This window comes from Perna viridis, chromosome 2 (assembly GCF_037379345.1).
Source record: "Perna viridis isolate PV_CMFRI_1.1 ecotype Kerala chromosome 2, ASM3737934v1, whole genome shotgun sequence".
NCBI lineage: Eukaryota > Metazoa > Mollusca > Bivalvia > Mytilida > Mytilidae > Perna > Perna viridis.
In genome coordinates this window covers 66263856-66286760 of record NC_142446.1, presented here as the reverse complement: position 1 = coordinate 66286760, position 22905 = coordinate 66263856, and the positions used below count along the sequence as shown (strand labels likewise).

At 32.0% G+C, this 22905-nt stretch overlaps 1 protein-coding gene across 4 annotated transcripts in view; it reads right to left on the bottom strand.

Annotated features, from left to right (window-relative positions):
* The window catches only part of LOC148626543 (transmembrane protein 164-like), a 51692-nt gene that overhangs the window by 22261 nt on the left and 6526 nt on the right, over positions 1 to 22905 (bottom strand). For 2 of the 4 annotated variants that reach the window (XM_088570601.1, XM_088570602.1), the window contains exons 2-3: positions 16517 to 16605; positions 1896 to 2539 (exon numbers count right to left, since the gene is read on the bottom strand). In XM_088570601.1, coding sequence (XP_088426727.1) covers positions 1896 to 2264 — 369 coding nt within the window. In that variant the 5' untranslated portion in view covers positions 2265 to 2539; positions 16517 to 16605. Of the gene's footprint in view, positions 1 to 1895; positions 2540 to 7489; positions 7635 to 10483; positions 11264 to 16516; positions 16606 to 22905 lie in introns of those variants that run through there. The other 2 variants (XM_088570603.1, XM_088570604.1) reach the window with 2 other exon arrangements.

The following is a 22905-nucleotide window of genomic DNA, read 5'->3' as shown; positions in this document are numbered from 1 at the left end:
TTGCATGAATATTTCATAAAATGAATATAATTCAATTTATAAAAAAAAACCATCTTTTGTAACTTCTGGTTAGGATTTAGTGTCTAATTCCCCAACCAACTTTATCAAGTGTAGGCATAAATAATTCTCTATGTAATTGTTAACCATTACACCCTGTTTAAAATATTGATTCTTGCTTACAGAAATCTCAATGCTTTCAAGCTCAACTTGACCAATATCTGATATTCAAAGTCACGCTTTGTCATCAATATTTTCTAAGCATTCTGTAAAGTTTTTTATTCTTCTTTTTACACAGCATTTTTCAAGTATTTCCTTTCCACTATTGTATCATAATAGCACAGCTCTAAAATTTCCCCTAACCATTATAAAGGATGAAAACTACGGGCTATATCTAGAGTTCAAATCAATAAGAAGATTTGACACATAGAACTCCCTATGGAGTACAATGAGCTACATTTGTAAACTAATAGTAAGTTAAGTGGAATATATATATATATATATATATATATATCTTTATTTCTCCAAAACCAAAATACATTAGTACAGAGAATTTAAACACAGAAATTTATGAAAATACGAAATAAACAATGCATTTAGCATATAAGGATAAAACAGTTACGTTTAGAAACAACTACATGATGTATCCCAGGAGATTACATTTTCGAGTTAATAATACATATCAACTTGTAGAGATTGTTTAAATTGGAAATGTTTCTATTATGCATTAATTCATTGAACTTAATTATGTTTTGTCGGTCTATAAATTTCTTCTACATAAATGTTTTTCTCTCATTTTCAAAATATGAGCATAAAAAGAGACAGTAGAATTGGTCACCAATATCAACATTGTTCCATAATATACATTTTCGGTCTTCCCATGCAATATGGAGACAAGTGTGTGTGTATTGCCATACAAATGCACATGTATGAGGTAATTACTAGACATGTATATCAATTAAATAAGTGAGCTAAAAAACAAGAAAATATGAATTCAAACATTAATAAATTTTTTTTTTTAGAATATTTTGTTTTTGTTTCCATATTTTATCTCCAAGAAGAGTTTAAGAAATAGTTTTTATAAAATCATGACTGGGTTGAAAGAAAATGACCTGGTCTCCTGAAATATTCTCTTACTGAAAATGAGGAAAAAAGATTGAAGTCCAGTATGCTGAGGATGATCAAAATTGTTTAGAAAGTAAAATTTAAACATTGTGTAGAGTGCCAAGGTACATATACTTCTTGAAGGTTTCTATGTTGTGCTGTAACATTACAAAAACTTTTAATCAGGGATTCAAATCTACAGGTCCTTTCAAGAAAAGAAGGTCCACAACTTTTCCAAGAATCAAATCAATGATTATCTTGTTAGAAAAACTGCCTCAATAAAGTGTTGATGAAAAAAAGTTGGTGTAGGATCTAGGTTAGAAATTGATGGCCCAGGACCTTAGGCCAAGATTAAGATGAACGCCCTATATGTTAACAGTCCATCCATGTAAAAATCAGGCAGATCCTATGTAATGGGTGGCACATGATAAATTTTATCCTACTGAATTTTTTGTTCCAATGTAATATTTATATCATATGTATATCAAAAAGTAAAAAAAGATTTTTTAATGCAACAATGGATGACTTGGAAACAATTTTAAAGTTCCCTAACAAAGCCACCCAATTTTGCACCAAAATGGAGTTATCTCCCCTTTTCAAAGAATTTCAACGCTTTCTATGTACATGTAATATTTTTCTCTTTATCTATTGCTGTTAATCAAAAGCCAACATTGAACTTTGAGAAAGGATGCATTTATGAGATGAAATGGATGAAAATTGTTTGAAAACAAAATTTGTCATGTACAACCCCACTGCCCAGTTTTGCATAGACACATTTTAAAAGCAAACCCTACCTGCATCATTGTGGCCACATGACAAGGGTTCAGTATATACACCATCTGTCTTGTTGCAAGTTTAAATCCAAGCTCAATACCAAAAGTTAAACACATAATAACAAGTAATACTCTCCTGCCACAATAGTCTCGATCACATTTCACAGAAATATTTGGCAGTGTCAGTTTTGTGAAAGCAAAAGCAATGACAACACCTGAAAATATAGTGGTAAAAACACTTTCAATTATTCGCTGTTTGGTTGACAGAAAGTTCTGGCATTCTTCCCCACCATTCCCTGCAAGATCAAAGTTAACACCTGTATATGACCAATCAAACCAGCCAGCATTTTCTGTCCCGTCAATGGAGGATGCAGTCACAGCATCAGACATGACGATCAGTGGTTAGCTACCAAGGGATCCACAACTTTTCCGATGCTAGTGTCTTTCATAAACTAGTAGCTCTTTAAGTCTTGTTCTATCAATAAATTTGTAGCGTGATTCCAATAATTTAAAAGTTGGTTTCTTTATAAATTCCTCACTATCAATAGTTCCCTCAAATCCTGTGATGCTGACAGCTGCCACAGTAGCTTCACAGTTCTATGCTACCAATAACTGGCGAAAAAAATAGTAGTCCTTCAGTTCTATGCTACTGATGGTTCCATGACCTGAGAATAAAAAAGAATCATTAGCATCCGAATGTAATAGTGCCATTATGAAATTACCTGTTATCTTGTTAGCATTAATTTAATCAACCTAGTAATGAATATTTTATTGGTATTTGCTCAGAAATATTGCCATAATTACCTGCCTGGTTACAAATACAGTTAGTCCAGCCCTTTTTATTACATGTAAATAAAATATACAATATAGTTCAGGATACGGAGTAACAAAAACTACTGGTCAATACAGGGATATAATTCTGGAATATACATATACCTGTATTAACTTTCCATTGTGCTGTCATTAATCTTTCAGTCAAAGGATATTTCAGTTTGAAAAGAACGGGACATATGTGATTTTCTAAAATGGCATTTTTATTCCATTAAATTCTATTCCATTGGTGATACATCATACAGTGCCTCTATTTCTTTCAACCAAGTTTGGTTTCAAATATCATAAGGGTGTTTATAGATAACTCATGGGCAAATAAATATAAGATTTTGAAAATAAAATATAACTAAAATGGTTTGATTTGATATTCTAAACCTTTTTCCCTATCACTGTTTTTTAAATACATCTACATATATAGCAAAAAATATAGAACTAAATCTACAACATTTGATGAGCAGTCATGTGATAATGATAAAGACCTTAACTAAAATTAATTGTTTATATACCTATCCCATTTTAACAGAAATCATCTAAATTTGACACACCTTAACAAACTAACAACAAACTTGCTAAAAGAACGAAAGTGTAATATAGTTTAGCACTTCAAACTAGAACATTCTAGGAAATGTTTGTTTGTTTGTTTGTTGGGGTTTAACGTCCGAGCAGCAATATTTCAACTATATTCAGACGATGAACATGAAATGATGATGAAATGAAAAAGGGATGGGACACAAGGACAATGGGGTCGACAAATTTTGATTGCCACTGAATAGGGAGAGGTGGGTAGGGTCGAGCAATTAAGCCTCCTGTGGTGGAGCCCTATGGTTCCTACTCCGGGAGAATACCACTGTAGGGTTCTTTAACGTGCGAGGAACGTGGTATCTTTCCCAACACTGTGCACCACTATGGTTTGCGGACAGGTTTTCTGTATTATAGCCTGACAACCCCAGCATGTAACACACCAGGGGTACCCCATTCCACCACCTGGGGCACACATCCCAGTTGCTCTGTGGGCAGAGCGCCTAGCCCCCGGCTAGGTTTCGGTGCACTATTTAGTCGCCTTTTACGACATGCTTAGTGCTGCTGCAGGCCTATTCTTTTAGCACCTGGACCTGCACGGGGCTAATCGTCAGTATTAGCATTTGCACTACTATAAGAAAATCAACTACTTCATAAAAAAAATAGCAGCAGTGCTACAATATTTTTAAATTTTTAGCTGTAAAATTTAATTCAGATTGTAAAAGGTGAGGATGCAATGAATTGTACATCCTTCAAGTTAAAATATAATTGAAGGCCAATTATATAATACATGTATATTATATTGTCTAAAAGACATGAATAAAACTTGATCTACATCACAGTGAACACAATGATAATGTTCATTTAGTCTTACCTTGATAGGTTGACAATTACTTGATGAACTTCCTTGAGAAGTGAACAGAAATTCAATTCATCCTATCTTATTACATAGATATTTAAATATAATAGAAAGAATTGTGTGTTTACCTTAATAAGAACATCAGGTTATTGCTTTTTTCTATCAAAGGAAGATCAAATATATTTCCTGAACATCACCATTGTTTGCGCTATAGTAGCAAAAACCATGAGATAAGAGCTGTTCAATTCTATAGTAACAAGAGAATTTCATCACATTGTGAAGCTGTACGTACATTTTTTGTAATTCAATGTCTGTACACAAACAACAAACTCTATGCATTAAGTCTTGACTGAGTCATTTATATACCTGAACAAAGAATGTCATACAGCCTCCTTATACATCATAGCATTCTCACAAGTGTTTCAGGAAAATCATACCATAATAAAGTGCTTTTCAACATACGACAATAATTAGCTTAATTTTTTTCTTTAATTTAAGCAAAATTTTTCTCTATGAAAAAAATAACATGAGAAAACATAAACTTGCATAATTTTTACAATATAACTTTTTTTTTTCTTTTTTAGAAGTGAATAAAAAATTCCTTAATTCCAGTGATTGAATTTAAAGAGAAATACTTGGTATATGCAATTTGAAATTCAATTTTGCTGGTAGAAATTATTTCCACTTGCTAAAATTTGCTTGTGGAATTCTTTATGTATGTAATGTCAAGTCCAGAAATAACCACAGAAACTTAAATTTACCAAGTGCAAATTTTCAGTACTTGCTAAGTTCATCTAGAGGAGAAATGTCTGAAATTCAATCCCTGAATTCCATTAGAATGTTTTTATTTACATAGAAAGAAGGTTGCTATCTCAGAACTTCATGCATATTTATATTTCTTATTAACAATTAATGACATCAAATTGTAAATCCAATTTGTCACAATTGGGAACCAAAAAAAAAAATTTAAAAAAAAACCCTTCCCATCAGTTTCGTATAAATCATAAAAGAAATTGGAATTTCAAATTGCTGTTTCTTCCTTTATTGAAACATGTTTTTTACTTTTATGACGTCAAAAAGTATAAATGTAATTTACATAACAAATAAAGAAATGTTACATAAACCTTTAATACAATAATAGTATAATGTTGTTTAGGAGCCAGCCTGCCCAGTGGTATGAGGGTTTCTTCATCATTCATTGAAAACCCATAGGTGGCCTTGAGTTGACATTTTTCATACTTCAATTTTTTTTTCTGGTTCTAAGCCTCATCTGAACACTGTAAACATATTTTTTTGCAGATTCTGTCAAGTGAACGTTTGCAGGTATCTATTTTCTTGGTTTCATGTAACATTAAAACAGTACTTTTTTTCATGGATTTCTGTTCACTGCAAAACATAGCAAAAATTTGTAGACTTTGAACATTAGTATGTTTACAGTATTGGTCTTACATCAAGTCAGTCAACACCTATTTTCTTTTTCTAATCTTAGTATTTTAAATTTCACAAATAATATTAGAATTTTCTAAATGGAGGACACTGCTTAACTCTTACTGATCAGTTTTAAAAGAGTCAATTTATGCAGTGATACAAACAATAAACACAGAAATAAAATCTGATTTAAAAACAGAAAAAAAAATCCTTACTTTTAAATGAACAAGTAACATATTTCAAGTCCATACTAATATAGATATCAATTTGGACTATTATTTCATACATTGTACAAACTGATTTCAATACCATATGAATACTTGGTAATTGTAGCAAAAGTATTATACAGCCTAGACAATCAATATATTGATGGTTATCAAATTGCATGTTCATTTGACTTGTATAATTAACATCCAGGTGATTTATAGGAAATGATCACAAGTTCAAAATGTCCAGATCCATCAAGATAAATGAGGCTCAGATAAATCTCACAAGTTCAGTGATTGACATAATTTTTTTGTCTGTAACTGTAAACGAAAGATATACAGTGAAACCTGTCTTAACCAAACCCTGAATAATATTAAAACCTGTCTAAACCAAACCCTAAATAATCTTAAAGCCTGTCTGAACAAAACCCTGAATAATTTAAAAACCTGTCTAAACAAAACCCTGAATAATCTTAAAACATGTCTAAACCAAACCCAGAATAATCTAAAAACCTGTCTAAACAACACCCTGAATAACCTGAAAACCTGTCTAAGCAACACCCTGAATAATCTGAAAACCTGTCTAAACAAAACCCTGAATAATCTGAAAACCTCTCTATACCAGACACTTTTTAGAGTCTCTTTATATCAAGTTAAACGTATTTTGAATCTTGGTAAACCAAACACATGTCAAAACCAAACCAATTTTGAATTCAGAAGGAGGTTTGGTTTTGACTGATATATTTACTTGTTAGTTTCATGGTCAGTGAGTTTAATACTTGCCTAGTTTTTCAGTAACTGATCAATATATTTGTGTCATTATCAGTGAGTGATAGAATTATGTCATGCCAAAATCGTTTATCACAAATGTCATGTTTAGTAACTGATATCCTAAAAATGATTTTATCATGTGTCAAGGTCAGAGACTGCTGTTCTTATTTTCTCTAGTCAGAGATAGATATTCATTAGCAATGGCCAGTACATTTTCTTTGCCATGGCAATTGACTGGTATATATTAATGCCATTTTTAAGTAACTTATACATACAAGTTTATAGAACAGTCATGGTCAATGACTGATATTTTGTGTCTAATTTAAAACAGCTTTTAATTATTTGAATTTTTATTTCAACTATAAACATCATAGAAACATAAATTATCATAGAAACATAATTTGGTGACAGGTGTTCAAATTAGCTTTCAAGAGTAATAGGTCCAGATTTTTTTTTTAATTTTCAAATCAAAGGTCCACTTGAGGAAAATAAAAGGCCCTCAAAGAAGAAACAATGTAGGATATTGCAGGTACAGGAATTACCTAGGTTAAAAACACTTTAAAGGTCCTGGTACAGGAGAGTCCCGGACCTCACACCACTCCTAATTTAAACCCCTGGGTCATTAATTTTCAAAATAAACTAATTTGGTGGAATGAAATTTAATATTGATTGACTGTGTAATCAATACATGTAGATTTAAAGATGAATTGTTCATCTTAATGACTTATTCTGTTTTGGACAAATTTAAAATCCCACCATATGGTGTGGATCAATAAATACATCTATAGGGGGTGATAATATTTTTGTACAATTAACAAAACCTAAACATTTGTTTTGTTTTTTGTTTTGGTTACATAAACAATATTAATCCATTATAATTTCTACTCAAATGTTCAAATAATTCAAATTTTTAATAATAAATCCATTAAATAGCATTGCAGATTTATGTTTATCTTAGGTATATGTAAACCTCTTTCAAAACTTTTAACTTCTATACTCACATCTGTCAAAGATGGTCTACAGTCCTACCACAACACTTGTTACTCCAATAGTGGTATTAATTCAATGTGGATCCTGAAAAATTCAAAAGATCTTTTGGAGACCATCAGTTCAAGACTATTATCTGAATATAATAGCTTTAAAACCTATGATTTTTCAACACTGTATACTTCTATTCCCCATACTCAGTTAAAATCCCGACTTAAAAACATTATATATCGTTGTTTTTCCAAAAAAAATGGTACACCTAGATACAAATATATAGTTCTTGGTAGAGATTCCTCATACTTTGTAAGAAATAATTCCAAATCATCTTCCATATATACAGAGGAAGATGTTTACAAAATGCTGGAATTTTTAATAGACAACATATTTGACCAGTGTGGTGGACATGTTTTTCAACAAACGGTCATCATTCCAATGGGAACAAGTTGTGCTCCTTTACTAGCTGACCTATTCCTTCACTCTTATGAGGCTGACTTTATAGCTGATCTGATCAGAAAGAAAGAATATTGTTTGGCTAGATCCTTCAATCTCAGTTTCTGCTATATAGATGACTCGTTATCTTTAAACAATCTTAATTTCAGGGATTTGATACATCGCATCTACCCAAAAGAACTTGAGATAAAAGATACTACAGACACTGTGAAGTCAGCCTCATATCTTGACCTACACTTAGAAATCGATGGTAAAGGAAAACTATTGACCAAACTTTACGACAAACATGATGACTTTTCATTCAGAATTGTCAACTTTCCTTTCATCTGTGGCAACATCCCTTCGGCTCCTGCATATGGAGTGTTCATATCACAACTCATACGTTATGCCAGAGCTTGCCGAAACTACGCAGACTTTTTGTATTGCGCTAGAACTCTAACAAATAGGCTTCTGGAACAGGGTTATGTTGCTACAAGATTGAAGTCATCACTACAGAAGTTTTATGGTCGTCATCATGAACTCGTGGATCGTTATGGTGTATCCATCAGCACCATGAAAACTGATTTATTCAACAAGTCATGGTTTTCCTTTCCTCGTTTGTCTACCCCGGACTTGACTTTTTATGAGCAACTCGGCGGGTGTTTCTAGAAAAGTAGAGGACTCTTACCTTACCGGTGCACCTGGTCCATGCTCCCAGTTTTTAGTGGAGTCCGAGTTGCTCATTTACTTTTGTTACTTTGTATGTATGATTTTAGTTACTTTATCTTCTTTGTTGTGTATGTCTGTTTTCCATGTCTGGTCTTTGTCCCTGGATTACATTCTTTTGATTACCGCTATAACCTTGGTTCCCTTGATTACTCTTTCCATACAAAAGATATTTTTATGATTTGTTCTTCTTAAAAAAAAAGGCCACAGTAATAAAGGATTGTTTTTGACCATGTTATGCCAGCATAATAATCAAAATTAAGATTTATCCCATCATCAAAGCCTTATTTAGTTTGGCATTATTCGAATTGCAGACTGCAGACTGACTGACATTAATGATGTCAGATTACCAAGTAAGTTTTTGAAAAATAACCTTTCTTACCCAGATGAGAAATAAACAATCAAATTAAATTATTTTACAAAAAAATTTACATTAAAATCTGAATTAATATTCTTTTTTTCAATAAATTAAAAAATAAAGATACATTTTTTTTGCAGCTAAATAAAGGAAACACATGAATATATGTGGAATAAAAATGCCTATAACACATACATTCAATAGATTTTACCAAACTTTTGATAAAATATATAACAAAATGCCTCTACATGTACATATCAATTAAACTGAATTATGAAATAAAATCAATATACCAAACAAAAAAGTACAAACATATATTTTTTTCTTTCCAACATAATTTTTACAATACATTTAACTAACCATATCATGTTTGTAATAACCGTCGCCACAAATAAACTTTTTTTCACTGATCAGAACTTATATTGATGCATCAGTCACCTATCCCAGATAAACCTTTAAAGACAGCTGTTTCATTAAGGAAAAGTGTTAGCATTAAACTGTACATCAAATTGTATCTATAATAAGCAACTGACATCTGCCCTTTACTGGGAAACGGCAGATAATTATTCTGAAGTTGTAGTATTTGGGCCATTTTCATAATAGATTTTAACAGCTTCAATGAGTGGGAAGATATGGTCAAGTTCACTGGAAGACAATTACATTTTCAAAAGGAGATATTATGAATTGAGGAGGAGTACTTGATCCATGCATATGTCATCTTTCTTATAATTTCTGTATATACATTGCCAAAGGTTGATAATTTGACTGTGGTTTAAAGTCCTATGGCCAATATTTCATGCATTTCAGGATGATAAAAACTGTTCTCTAAGGAGATCTAGTTATCAATTCTATCTACAATCTGTGCAAATTGTTTTTTGAAGTTACATGACAAAATCCAAGAAAATGATTTTTTTTAAGCAAAACCGAGATTTTACAGTAAAACAGGACTGTTACTATTAATAGAAGAAGTATATTCTGATAATCTAAATATTTTTTAAACAGTCTGAATTGAGGTTTTTTATAACGGAACACCATAATGATATTAAAAATACTGTAATGAAGTAGAATGATAACAGAATAACATGTATGATTATCTGTACCAATAGTCTTTTTATGAAATGCAAGCCATTTTAGCAAGTTTTTCAAAGGGACTTAACCCACCAAAATATGATAACCTGATTTCTAGTTTCATTGGGAAATAGAAGAACAGTATACATTTTTCCTTGAAACTTAATTTTGGTAAGTACCTAAATTGTTTAAAATAAAGTCTACAATTACTTACTGCAGCTATAATTGAGGTCTACTACTGTCCATTGCTCCAATCAGAGAGTAAACCAGTCTGTCAAATTGGAGAGTTACCTACCTTAACTCAAAATTTGTAAAAAACAGTCAAAGTTGGGAATATGAAAAAAGGTCTACTAAGAAAAGATTTCATATCATTAGGGAAACAAACTTATCTCAATCCCCCCTTATTTCTTTTTCTCATTATCCTTACCTGATAGCAATGAAAATAATCCTTTCCTAAACCAAAACAGTAGACAATTAGCAGCCAAATTTAACAGATGTACTAACAACCGATTTCATAATTTTATCAATCCTGATAAACTGTTATCAGTGCAGCCACAAACAGATGTAGCTTCGTTGTTTATCTATATAGTAAACAATGAGAGAAACTGACGAGATCGTATTAGTATCAATGATCAATATTCCTTCAATAGCCAGATATAAAATGTTTAAAACTCATCCAATTATTGATTGATAAATTGATATAGGCCCTTGTTGACTGAATTGTTCATGATGGAATTTTGGGGTATGACGGGGTTACTCTGAAGTATGAGTAAAGGCCTGTTTAAGATGGAATATATATATTTTTGGGTACAAGGGGGAAGACCTGGTAGTGGATAGATTACTCTAAAAAATACCCAAGAAAGAATGTTCTCATGAAAATACTATGCAAACACAATAATTTTCAATCATTTGTTAATAGATCAGTAATTTCAGAGCTAAAATGTTCCAAAGGGAAATTAGGGGTATGCATAGGAAAAACATAAGGAATAATTAAGGATCAACTGATAATCTACTTCAAAAATAATTTTCCATTCATCCAAAGTTTAAATGTTTGCTCATTTGAACATGTTGAATGGCTTCTGATTGGCTTAAAGCTTTTAAAAAATGCATAGCATGGAGTCAGCAGAACTTCAGTGAACTATCTTGTCTTAAAAACTCAACACACTGAAGTGAAATATATTTAGCATTTTATATGAATATATTATATTCATAGATCATTTCAATACTGATATAGGTCAACAGTTAGAAACACAAGAATAACTTCTAAACAAAATTTACTGTATTGATTTTTTTTATTCAATCTATACCTCTGAAGACTTTCATCTTAATGGGCAGATGTGGCTTATGAAAAAAGTAAATAAAATTTTTTGTGGATAGTTACAGCGAATGATATAGTTAACTTCAGGGAACAGAGTTTATCATGGCTACATTATCACCCAATGATCTATCTGAGGGAGTTAATTGAACAACTGAAAAAGAGATTTTAACTATATCACTCTTGGTCTTACTTTGGTTGAATGACCATTACCTGATTAGCTAACTGTACAATTAACAAATACAAAAATACTGACCATATTTAATGCAAATTTCCATATGCTGTACAAAGGTTTGAAGGAGTAACCTCACATCATCAGCATTAAAATAAACTATATAGGAAGATCTAAATCCAAAACTACTTCTATACAGTAAGTACTGAAAGATTTCCCATCATTTTATAGGTATTTTAATTCATGTTAAAAGAAAGTTAAAATTAAAAGCATGAGGAAGTACACCAGGAGATCACCATTCAATCAAGGTAAGACCACAACATTTTCTGAAGTTATCTATACTACTTGCTGTAAAATGATATGTTCCAATGAATATAACAGAGTCATTATAGCAATGCATTTCTCAATTGAGGCTTAAGCTTTATCATGATGATATTTGAAATTAACAAAAAAAATCTATTAAAATGACTTTTTTATTCTGATCAATGCATTCTTTATGAAACATGATAATACAATAAAGACATTGACTCATAAATAAATAAATTCAAAAGGAAATACATTGCTTAGAATAAAGTGAATCAATGAATGGCTATAATCAATTATCTGGCTGTTGTTTTGTTTTTACTAATGTGTACATCAGGTTAAAAAATAATAATAATAAAAGGGTTTCAGGTTGAGCTCTATTCCAAATTAGGATGGGCTGTGTAAAGTTTACACATTTCTTTTTTTAAATATTTTGTAATGTCTAGACCAACAATTACACATCATATAATGTGTAAACTGAGACTTACACATCCTTACATGATTAAACCGAGACCCACACATCCTAACATGTCTGAACTGAGACTTACACATCCTTATGTTTTAACTGAGACCCACACATCCTAATATGTCTAAACTGAGACTTACATATCCTTACATGTTTAAACTGAGACCCACACATCCTAATATGTTTAAACTGAGACTTACACATCCTAATATAATTAAATAGAGACTTACTCATCCTTTAAAATACCTGAATTATAATACATAAAGATTCTATATAGATCATTATGTAAAGCCTACATGAGATAATCTTTTATAGAGAACAATCAAAAACCAGAATTACTGTATTTTATATACATAAACAAGTACATGTACATATATATTCCACTTCTTCAAGGACTTAATTAATTACATAAATACTGTACATACAAATATCCCATTTCAATACTTTTATTGACCTGACAATAGTCAGTTTAGACTTGATAGTGGTTATTAGAGGGTCATTTAAAAAGTCAGCAGGACTTTGATACATATCCAATTTAAGTCTTAAATCTATGAAATCCCATTTTTTCAAAGTCAGAGTTAACCACCATAAATTTGCAAGCCTTTCAGAGTTTTGTTTTTTTAATCAGAGAAGGTAATTAATATTAAATATGAGTGACAAACATACCACACACGATATGCCTTCTATAAAAAAAATAAAATTTGTAACAGTCCTAAGAGCCTAGCTTAGAACATTTGCAAAAAATTAAAAATAAGTTCCACATATGTAAAGTTCACTTTCCATTTCATGATGCAAATCAACTTCACAAAATGGTATGAGCTACAATCTAAGATATTACTGAGATGGAATCCATCTCTGTGGGACCCACTGTGGTAAAAATTCTGTACATCAACCATGCATAAAACAGATGTTTTTGTTGATAACTGCTGTTTAGGTCCCTCAGTTCAGTAGAGGAAAACTGGGTTCATGTGTACCAAAGTTTGTTTACCTTGATACCATTGATGTTTTTTTAGACCCATTGTCTGGAGATAATCTAAGCTTCTAGCCTACACCAAAAAAACAAAAAAGTCACAGCCCAGACACAAATCATTCATAAATTATTAATATGACCTTGAAGTGAAGTTAAAGGTCAAAGGTCACCAACCATGGTCTTGTGATGACCTAGCCTCAAGCACAATATAAAAAACCGTCACCAAAAGACCAAAAAAGTTTCAGTCAGGACACAATTTGTTACAGACATATGGCCACACCCAGCAGAACGGACACACTAATCACTATAGGGCACCCACCACATTTTGTGGTAAAGCCCTTATAAAGAACATAAACTAGTGGTTCTTATGGAATTACCTGCTTTGTGCTAGACAAAGAGTACCCAAGTAAGGCATAGAAGGACATCTGTAATAAAGAGAAGATAACTCTACAAACAAAAGATAAAACCTGAAGAGACTACTATTAGGGAATTGATTAAAGCCAAGGTAAACACTTAAATACAGAAGATGTATGAAGATTTTTTTCACCAATCAAAGACAAAAGATGGCAAGAATGACTATTTCACACCTGTGTACAATTATTCCAATTAAATGGCTCCTGGATTATTGTTATTGAATGTCTGTCAGTGCAGTGCCAAATACAGAAAAACCTGTCAAAATCAAAAATCTTTTGACTGAAAGATCTGTCCTGTTGAGTCAGATGTTAGTTTACATAGGTTCAAAAGTCACTGATTATAATATGAAGAAACTTCACAAAATGTCTGAATTTTCACAAAATTACCAGTTTATCCTGGGTTTGGTTTAGACAGGTTTCACAGTAAAGGTATAATTCAGAACTCCACTGTCATATACATACAGACATCTAATAATTATGCTATGCAGCATGACAAAGGGAAGTAACTCTTCTGAGAGAGAGAACTTTTGGGAATCATTAGTAGATTTCCAAAGAGATACAATAAATAAACAGTCAAGTAGTACTGAATTTAACCATAATGCCAGACAAGTGACATTTTCATTCTTTTGACTGCTGTCTCATATTCAGTAAGGCAATTAGTTGAAATATATGTATGATCATTTCTGCCAAACCAGCTGCCCAGCTTAAGTTTACATGCTAAATCAATTAGGCTGAGATAAAACAATACCAATATATTGGTTGATGATGATTTAGTACTCATAATGCATTCTTTTATTTATATAAAGTATTCCTGGATTACGTAAGGCACACTGAAAATGAAGAACTGCCATATAAGCTGTTACAAGAATCAGGCAAAAATCATAAAATCTGTATGTCATGGTAAGTCTTGGAAATCTCACTGGTCAGAATTAAAATATTACTTTAATAGGGCCACTGATTTTTAAAGTACTGATTGATGGAAGACCATTTACTCTCTTAACATAGTACAGTATGTGTTTCATTATAAAAATATTCCTGTTATTGTGTTACTTTAAAGAAACGTAACGGTAACATGTACATGTATATGTTTCTGCAGCTACATGTATATGGATATATCCATGGATTGTCATTTGCTACATAATCCAATAGCATTGAAAAGCAGTACAACAGCATTTTATAATGTCTGTCCCGACCTTTTCCTTACTTAAAGTCCCATAACTCTGAAATGAAAAGTTAGGAAAGAACCAATAGTGAAAGGGAGCTACCTTCCATAAATTTCAAGTACCAAAACATTGAAATCTTTCAAAAGACATTGTAAGCTACTGTACAGCATTTGGATGGACAGACAGATGTACAGCGGTCAACCATAGTATGCCAATCATGCTCGATTTTACGGCCGTGTTTTGTTCCTGTCTAGTTATTACTAAGACAGTTGCATAAGTCACATGAAAACACTTCAAAAGTTCAAGTACAAGCACTTCATTCGATTTTTAAGGGACATTCCCTTAATTCAAAACCATGAATTCTGGTAATAAAGAAATTCTACAGGGTACTTTTTTGCTTATTTCTTACATATTAAAATTATGTAAGATCTCAGTAGGTGTTTTTTCTGTGATACATGTACAGTGAAACCTGTCTAATCCAAACTCTGAATAAAGCAGAAACCTGTCTAATCCAACCTCCAAACAGGCCAGAAACCTATCTAAACCAAACCTGGAATAAAAAGAAACCTGTTTAAACCAAACCTTGAATAAAAAGAGAAACCTGTCTAAACCAGAAACCTGACTAAGCCAAACCCTGAATAAACCAGAAACTTGCCTAAACCAGACCCTGAATAAATCAGCAATCTGACTAATCCAAAATCTGAATAAGAATAAATCAGAGACCTATCTTAACCAGACCCCGAATAAATCAGAAACCTGACTAAGCCAAACTCTAATGAACCAGAAACCTATCTAAACCAAACCCTGAACAAACCAGAAACCTGTCTAAACCAAACCCTGAACAAACAAGAAACCTGTCTAAACTAAACACTGAATAGACATAAACTTGACTAAACCAAACCCTGAATTAACCCAAAACCTGTCTAAACAAGATATTGCCCATAATCCTCTTCTGTCAATTTCAATGCATTTTATTCTGTGTAAACAAAACATCTGCCTATAATGAAGAAGTCCTTCTGTCCAAAAGAAGTTCAGTTTAGACAGATTTCACAAAATCATTAACCATCCTTTAGTTTTGTTTTTCTTAAAGGCAGTCAAATAAAAAATTAAAAAAAAAAACAATCACTGAAAAGTACAAGATACAACTCGCAGGCTGGCTTTTTAAGCAAATAATAAAGTCTGCATTGGTGTCACCAAGTTATTCCTTGAAGTCAAGAAGCAATGAATGTCCTTCTTCAAAGTTCTTCTATGTTCTAATTATAACGTAATTCAAAGTAAACATTTCTATTTTGCACTATATTTAATTTATCATTACATGTTTTGAAGCAAGTACAGACAGGGATTGAACTTAAGAATTTTTTTTCACTAAATAAATTTAACAAGCACTGAAAGAATTATACTTTCTACAGTAATTTTTGAACTGAATTGTACATATAGAATTCCTCAAGCAAATTTTAGCAAGGTATAATAATTTCTACCAGCAAAATTGAATTTTAACTTGCATTTAGCAAGTATTTCCCAACAACTAAGATCACTGCAGGATTTGACAAAATTTTCGAGCCAATCTATGTACCAGTACATGTAAATTTACTAATTACAATAAAAACAACAAATTTTGCTTACCAGTAATTTCATAAAAGCATAAAGAAAAAACTTACTCTATGATGTTTACCCATCAAAATCAGTTTATATCCATTCTATTGATACATGCATGACGTGAGGCCTTTGGCTTTGTATAGTTTACATCCTGAAAGTACAAAATATAATACATGTACAAGTACAAAGTTTTGGTTTAAACAAATACATGTACAACAGCTTACAAGAAATTTTTCATTACTATTAATTACAGCAGAGATAAAAATTTGGATCAAATTTATTTTGTTTTTCTGCTTTTTTTTCACATCCCCTGCTTTGTGTCTTTTTTTCACATCCTCTACTTTGTGTAACTTTTTTTCACATTCCCTGCTGTGTGTGTCCTTTTTTTTCACATCCCCTGCTTTGTGTGTCTTTGGGACCAACACCATAAGATTATCTTATTAAACTAATTTCTACTCAATATGCCTTGAAATCTTGATTGTGTTTATCAAGGCATACAAACAAATGTATATTTTACGAAGAAAAAAGTCCATACATCTGTTTGTCCATATCAGTTTCTAATCCACATCTCTCCTGAAATCACAGAATGAGATTTGATGAAACTTTCACAAATTTTTTATCATATGATGCCATTTTACAGGTCGTTTTTTTGTTTTTCTGTCTGGATGAATATTTCAGGTTTCCTGACTTTGTCTTTAGTCAAATGACTAAGTGGGAATCATCTTCTAATCCCCAAATCTTCTAAAACAGCTGAATAAAATTTTTAGAATTCAATTTGAATTGTTTTCAAAAATAGCTGTTTATAATGACCTTGACAACTTTAATAGGTACAGATATCTGACTCTGTTAGAGGAAGTAAAAAGACTTATGAATGCCAAATGACTCATTTAAATAGTGGCTTGAACTTCCGCTCTGATGCTCTGGCCTAATTAATCGTAGACCCCACGTGAATTGTCTACAACAATGGACTTTTTAAGAAAATAAACTTTTGACTGGTACACTAATATTTGGGCTATTATGTGGTAACATTTTTTAAAAAGTAAACAGGCACCAAGGTTTAATAGCAATGGTTGTCTCATGGTAGTGTGCTTGCCAGAATTGTTTTGGATTCCATCTATACAGTTAGTCACACCAAAGACCACAATTGGTCAGTCTTACCCATGCGTGTTTCAGGCTTTACAAAAACCTGGCCTAAAGACTTATAAACTATTAACTATAAGTGTCTTTGGAGTACCACTTCCCCAAAGGACTGATGTCTTCGGTATCTTTTAGCTTGTCAATAAAGACTGTCACATAATTAGTGTTAAATCAGAGTCCAGAAAGTCAAATATTGTCATTGTGTTAAGCTGTCAGATCAATACATTTCTAACATCTTGACAAATGGAAGTAGCAGATTTAAATTGTAGCTACTACTGTATTACCATCCCTCCTCATGTAATTGATTTTTAGTACTCTTCAAATGCTGGTTAAGAATCAAAACAATTGACAAAACAATTAACAATCAATGAACCAATACATGGAAAAAACTGTATTCATGTTCTATTGTTAATTTTCATACAGGGGCCTGGGATTTCCCAAAGCCAAACTAAAGCCAATGTTTTATTGTTATTTTTACAGGGACCTGAGTTTGCCCAAAGCCAAACTAAAGCTCATAATATATTGTTGTTTTTTACACGGACCTGGGATTTCCCAAACTAAAACTCATGTTTAATTGTTATTTTTCACAAAGGAATAAGAGGTTTACCAAAACCCAAACTTAAGCTCATGTTTCATTATTTTTCACACAGGGACCTAAGGTTTCCAAAACCAAACTAAAGCTCATGCTTCATTGTTTTTTTCCACACAGGAATCAGAGGTTTACCAAAGCTAATTTCAAACTAAAGCTCATATATGTACATGTACTTCATTGTTGTTTTTCACACTGGGACTAGAGATTTCCCAAAGCCAAACTAAAGCTCGTGTTTCATTATTTTTCACACAGGGACCAGAGGTTTCCCAAAGCCAAACTTAAGCTCATAATTCATTTTTTTTCACACAGGGACCTCAGGTTTCCCAAACCAAACTACAAGTTAAGCTCAAGTTTCATTGTTATTTTTCACACAGGGACTAGAGATTTCCCAGAGCCAAACTAAAGCTCAATTTTTATTGTCATTTTTACACATGGATCAGAGGTTTCCTAAAGCCAAACTAAAGCTCATGTTTTATTGTTTTTTGTTGTTTTTTTTTCACAAAGAGATCAGAAGTTTACCAAACTTGGCTATTCATCTTCCACTGAGGCCATCATTAAAAAATTCCTAGATTTTCGAAATTAGGGGCAGGCCGGCAAGTTCTATTTTTTTATCTATTCTAGTGAAAATGATGTTAACTTGAAAGAAATTTACCTAAATAGGTGAAAAATCAATATAAAATTTCTTGGGGAGAGTGAAAAATTTGATTGGGAGGGGATGAGAATCAAAAATACTTTTTATTTTGACCTAACTAAGAGGGTTTTACAAGCTTGTTTGCTTGCGTAAGAAATACAAAGTGGATGATAAAGAGAGGTGCTCTTTTCACTTAAATTTTAAGCACTTTTTCTCCTTCAACAAATTTAATGGATAGCTTAATAAGTTCAATTTTATTTGTCAAATCTAAAAAAGAACAATGCAGAGCATTTACAAATGGTAACGTCTATCATTCCTGACTTTCTAAAGATCAACAGAAATAAGAAAAATAAAGGGAAATTTTAAAATTTATACATGTAAATTATTATCAAGTTTACTGTTCTCATTAGGTCTGTTACCAAATGAAAACTAATGTTTGTTTAATCAATGCAAATGTATCTATTACTTCTGCACAAATATTCAAAGATCATAAATAAGTGCTAAAATATATATATATATATATATAGATATAGATATATTTTTAGGTCTGAAAAATTCCCAACGATGTTAGAACTGTAAAATTTGCGAAGCAAATTTTGGTCGTTCCCTCTGCGGGACTCGAACTCGTACCGCTGTGACATCTATGGCAACACCGCCTGCACTAAGTCCAGTGCCCTAGACCACTTGGCCAGCTAGGCTATATAAAAATATAGCTTTCGCTGGCTGGGTCATTCCTCCTCGTAGGATTAATCTAGGGCTGTAACTTAGTACATGATGTATGGTAGTACGGGACAGTTCATTTTAGATGTTATTATGTAGGATAGAGGATCAAATTAATGATGTATGTCACAACAAATCAATATTATACAAACTACACTGCTCCATCGGATCAAATTGATACAGGGAAGATATATAAACGTATAGGGCGCTGGACTTAGTGCAGGCGGTGTTGCCATAGATGTCACAGCGGTACGAGTTCGAGTCCCGCGGAGGGAACGACCAAAATTTGCTTCACAAATTTGACAGTTCTAACATCGTTGTAAATTTTTCAGACCTTTCTATACGTTTATATATCTTCCCTGTATCAATTTGATCCGATGGAGCAGTGTAGTGAATAGAGTCGTCACATTCTAAGAGGTTTGTATAATATTGATTTGTTGTGACATGCATCATTAATTTGATCCTCTATCCTACATAATAACATCTAAAATGAACTGTCCCGTACTACCATACATTGTGTACTAAGTTACAGCCCTAGATTAATCCTACGAGGAGGAATGACCCGGCCAGCGAAAGCTATATTTTTATATAGCCTAGCTGGCTGAGTGGTCTAGGGCGCTGGACTTAGTGCAGGCGGTGTTGCCATAGATGTCACAGCGGTAAGAGTTCGAGTCCCGCAGAGGGAACGACCAAAATTTGCTTCGCAAATTTGACAGTTCTAACATCATTGGGAACTTTTCAGACCTTTCTATACGTTTATATATCTTCCCTGTATCAATTTGATCCGATGGAGCAGTATAGTGAATAGAGTCGTCACATTCTGAGACGTTTGTATATATATTTATATATATGTATATATTTAAATTTTAGCCAATTTTATAGTTATCTTTTAGAAAGAAATATGAAATATACATGTACAAGTACAAAAAAAAAAACACCTTCTATAAAGTGTAAATTATATTTTTGTACCTGCAAAATTAAAAGCAAAATATTTGATACATTCAATAAAAGCTTCTGCAGTTGGGTTTATATACATGTACATGTAGGCTGAAATATTCTCGGACTATTGCCAGATTTGAACTCATTAAACATGCTAGCAATAATTTTACAGACATAAAGTTCAATTTAAATGCAACTATTTCTGTAATCACATTCTCATCAAGAAATAAATTCAAATGACCTTTGAGGAAATCTTCCACTAAAGAGCAAAATATTGATTAAGTAATAAAAATAAGAACTGCTTTCTTTGAGCCTATATACATATACTTCCATTTAAAGGCAGTAATGATTGTCTTGGCATTTAGAAAGCACTTTTTGATTTGAAAGCAGAATTCAATAATGATCCAGAATATAGTCATTTGAATCTCAGATGTCAAATAATCTAACTCTGTGAAAATGTCAACTACTCAACAAATAGTATTTAATGCCTATTATTACCTTAGTTTTACAAGAAACTATCCAATTTATTTACATGTAAGAGAGTTTTGAACATAAAAGATTCTATTTGTTTGTTCTCCAGTCCTAAGAAAGTCATTAATCAATTTGATGCTCTACATAAATGACAAATTCCTTTGTATATAAAGAATTTCCCCAAATTAGCAGATTGGGTCAATTTGTAATTTGTGGACATGAAAACCTGCATATTCCAATGTTTATTAAACAGACAACATTTATAAAAGACTATATGAAACACAATGGAAGCAATTCCATTTATTAATTCATCAAAGTATAATTGTTTAAACATTAATTAACCATCAAGTACATTATGGTACTTTTACAATGATTTTAACCAAACTGAGTACATGTACAATAACTTAACCATCAAAGGTCAAGTACAATAACTTAACCATCAAAGATCAAGTACAATAATTTAACTATCAAGTACAATTCATGACTCATGAGTAATGATCACTTTTAATATATGATATAAGAATCTTTTCTCTAATTTTTACAAATACATGTCCAATACAGGACAGTAGACCTGCACCATTCTTCAAATATTTAATGACTATTAATTGACATGAAGTTAAATGTGTATGATGTTCAAAATTGAGAAACAGTATTAAACACTAGAGGCTCAAGAGAGCCTGAATCTCTCACCTGGTTAACCATTTGCTTATTTGAAAAATTTGAAGAATGAGACAGGCTAAGTTAAAATCAACTAAATTGTCAAATGCAAGAAATGCATTTAATAGCATTTTCATGACCTGAACCAGAATTTTGCTAAAGGCAACAATTTTTGAATTTTTTTTCAAAAACTTGTCTTGTGACACCTAAGTTCCATTTTTAGTACAGGCAGCCATATCTATTCACGGATTAAAAATCACAACAGTCATTTTGAGCACAACACACTAAAGAACTATTATGCTTATTTTCAATCCATGATCTTAAATGGTTTCAGAGAAGATTTTCAAATTTGTACATGTGAAAAAAAAAAATAAACACAAAAAAACTGTTTCAGGGGTCATAACTCCTACATTAGTCAATGAATGGTTTTGAGAATTTCAGCGTAGGTCCTTCTCATGATACTTAACAATTTAATCCCAGCAATGGTTTTTGAGTTATTTGCAAAAAACTGCCATCTGACCACTATGTTCCATTTTTAGTAATGGTGGCCATGTTTTTTCATGAATCAACAATTCCAATGGTCAATTTGTGTGGGAAACCCTAAGGAACATATATGTCAACATTCATTGAATTCTGTGAGAAGAAGATTTTCAAAGTTGCAGATGCGAAAACAAAAAAAAACTTTCAGGGGTCGTAACTCCTACATCAGTTGACCAATTGTTTTGAAAATTTCGGCATAGGTCCGTCTCATGATGCTGAACAATATTACCCTGCCAAAAATTTGCTAAAGGCAATGTTTTTGAGTTATTTGCCAAACACTGCCATCTGACCCCTATTGTTCTATTTTTAGTAATGGCGGCAATGTTTTTTGATGAATCAACAATCCCAACATTCATTTCATGTGGGATACCCTAAGAAACATATATGCCAACTTTCATTGAATTTAAGGAACAATCATCCCAAGTTTAAAACCTGTCAGTCCAGTAGTTTCAGAGGAGAAGATTTTTAAAAATGTGTCCACGATGATGATGGACGCCAAGTGATGGCATAAGCTCACTTGGCCTTTGGCAAGGTGAGCTAACAATGACTTGTTGATTATCAGATTTCTCTTACCTCAAAATTTACATCAATACTTTTTAAAACCAAGATTTAAAATTCTATCTGAACAAATAACAACTACAGAAATTTGTACATGCACTGTCCATAAAATGATCAAAGGAAGTAAACTGCCCCCCCTTTTATGACATTGCATTTTTTTAAAATGTTCCTGTATGTTTTAACATGAAAAATTCCAAGAAAGGAAT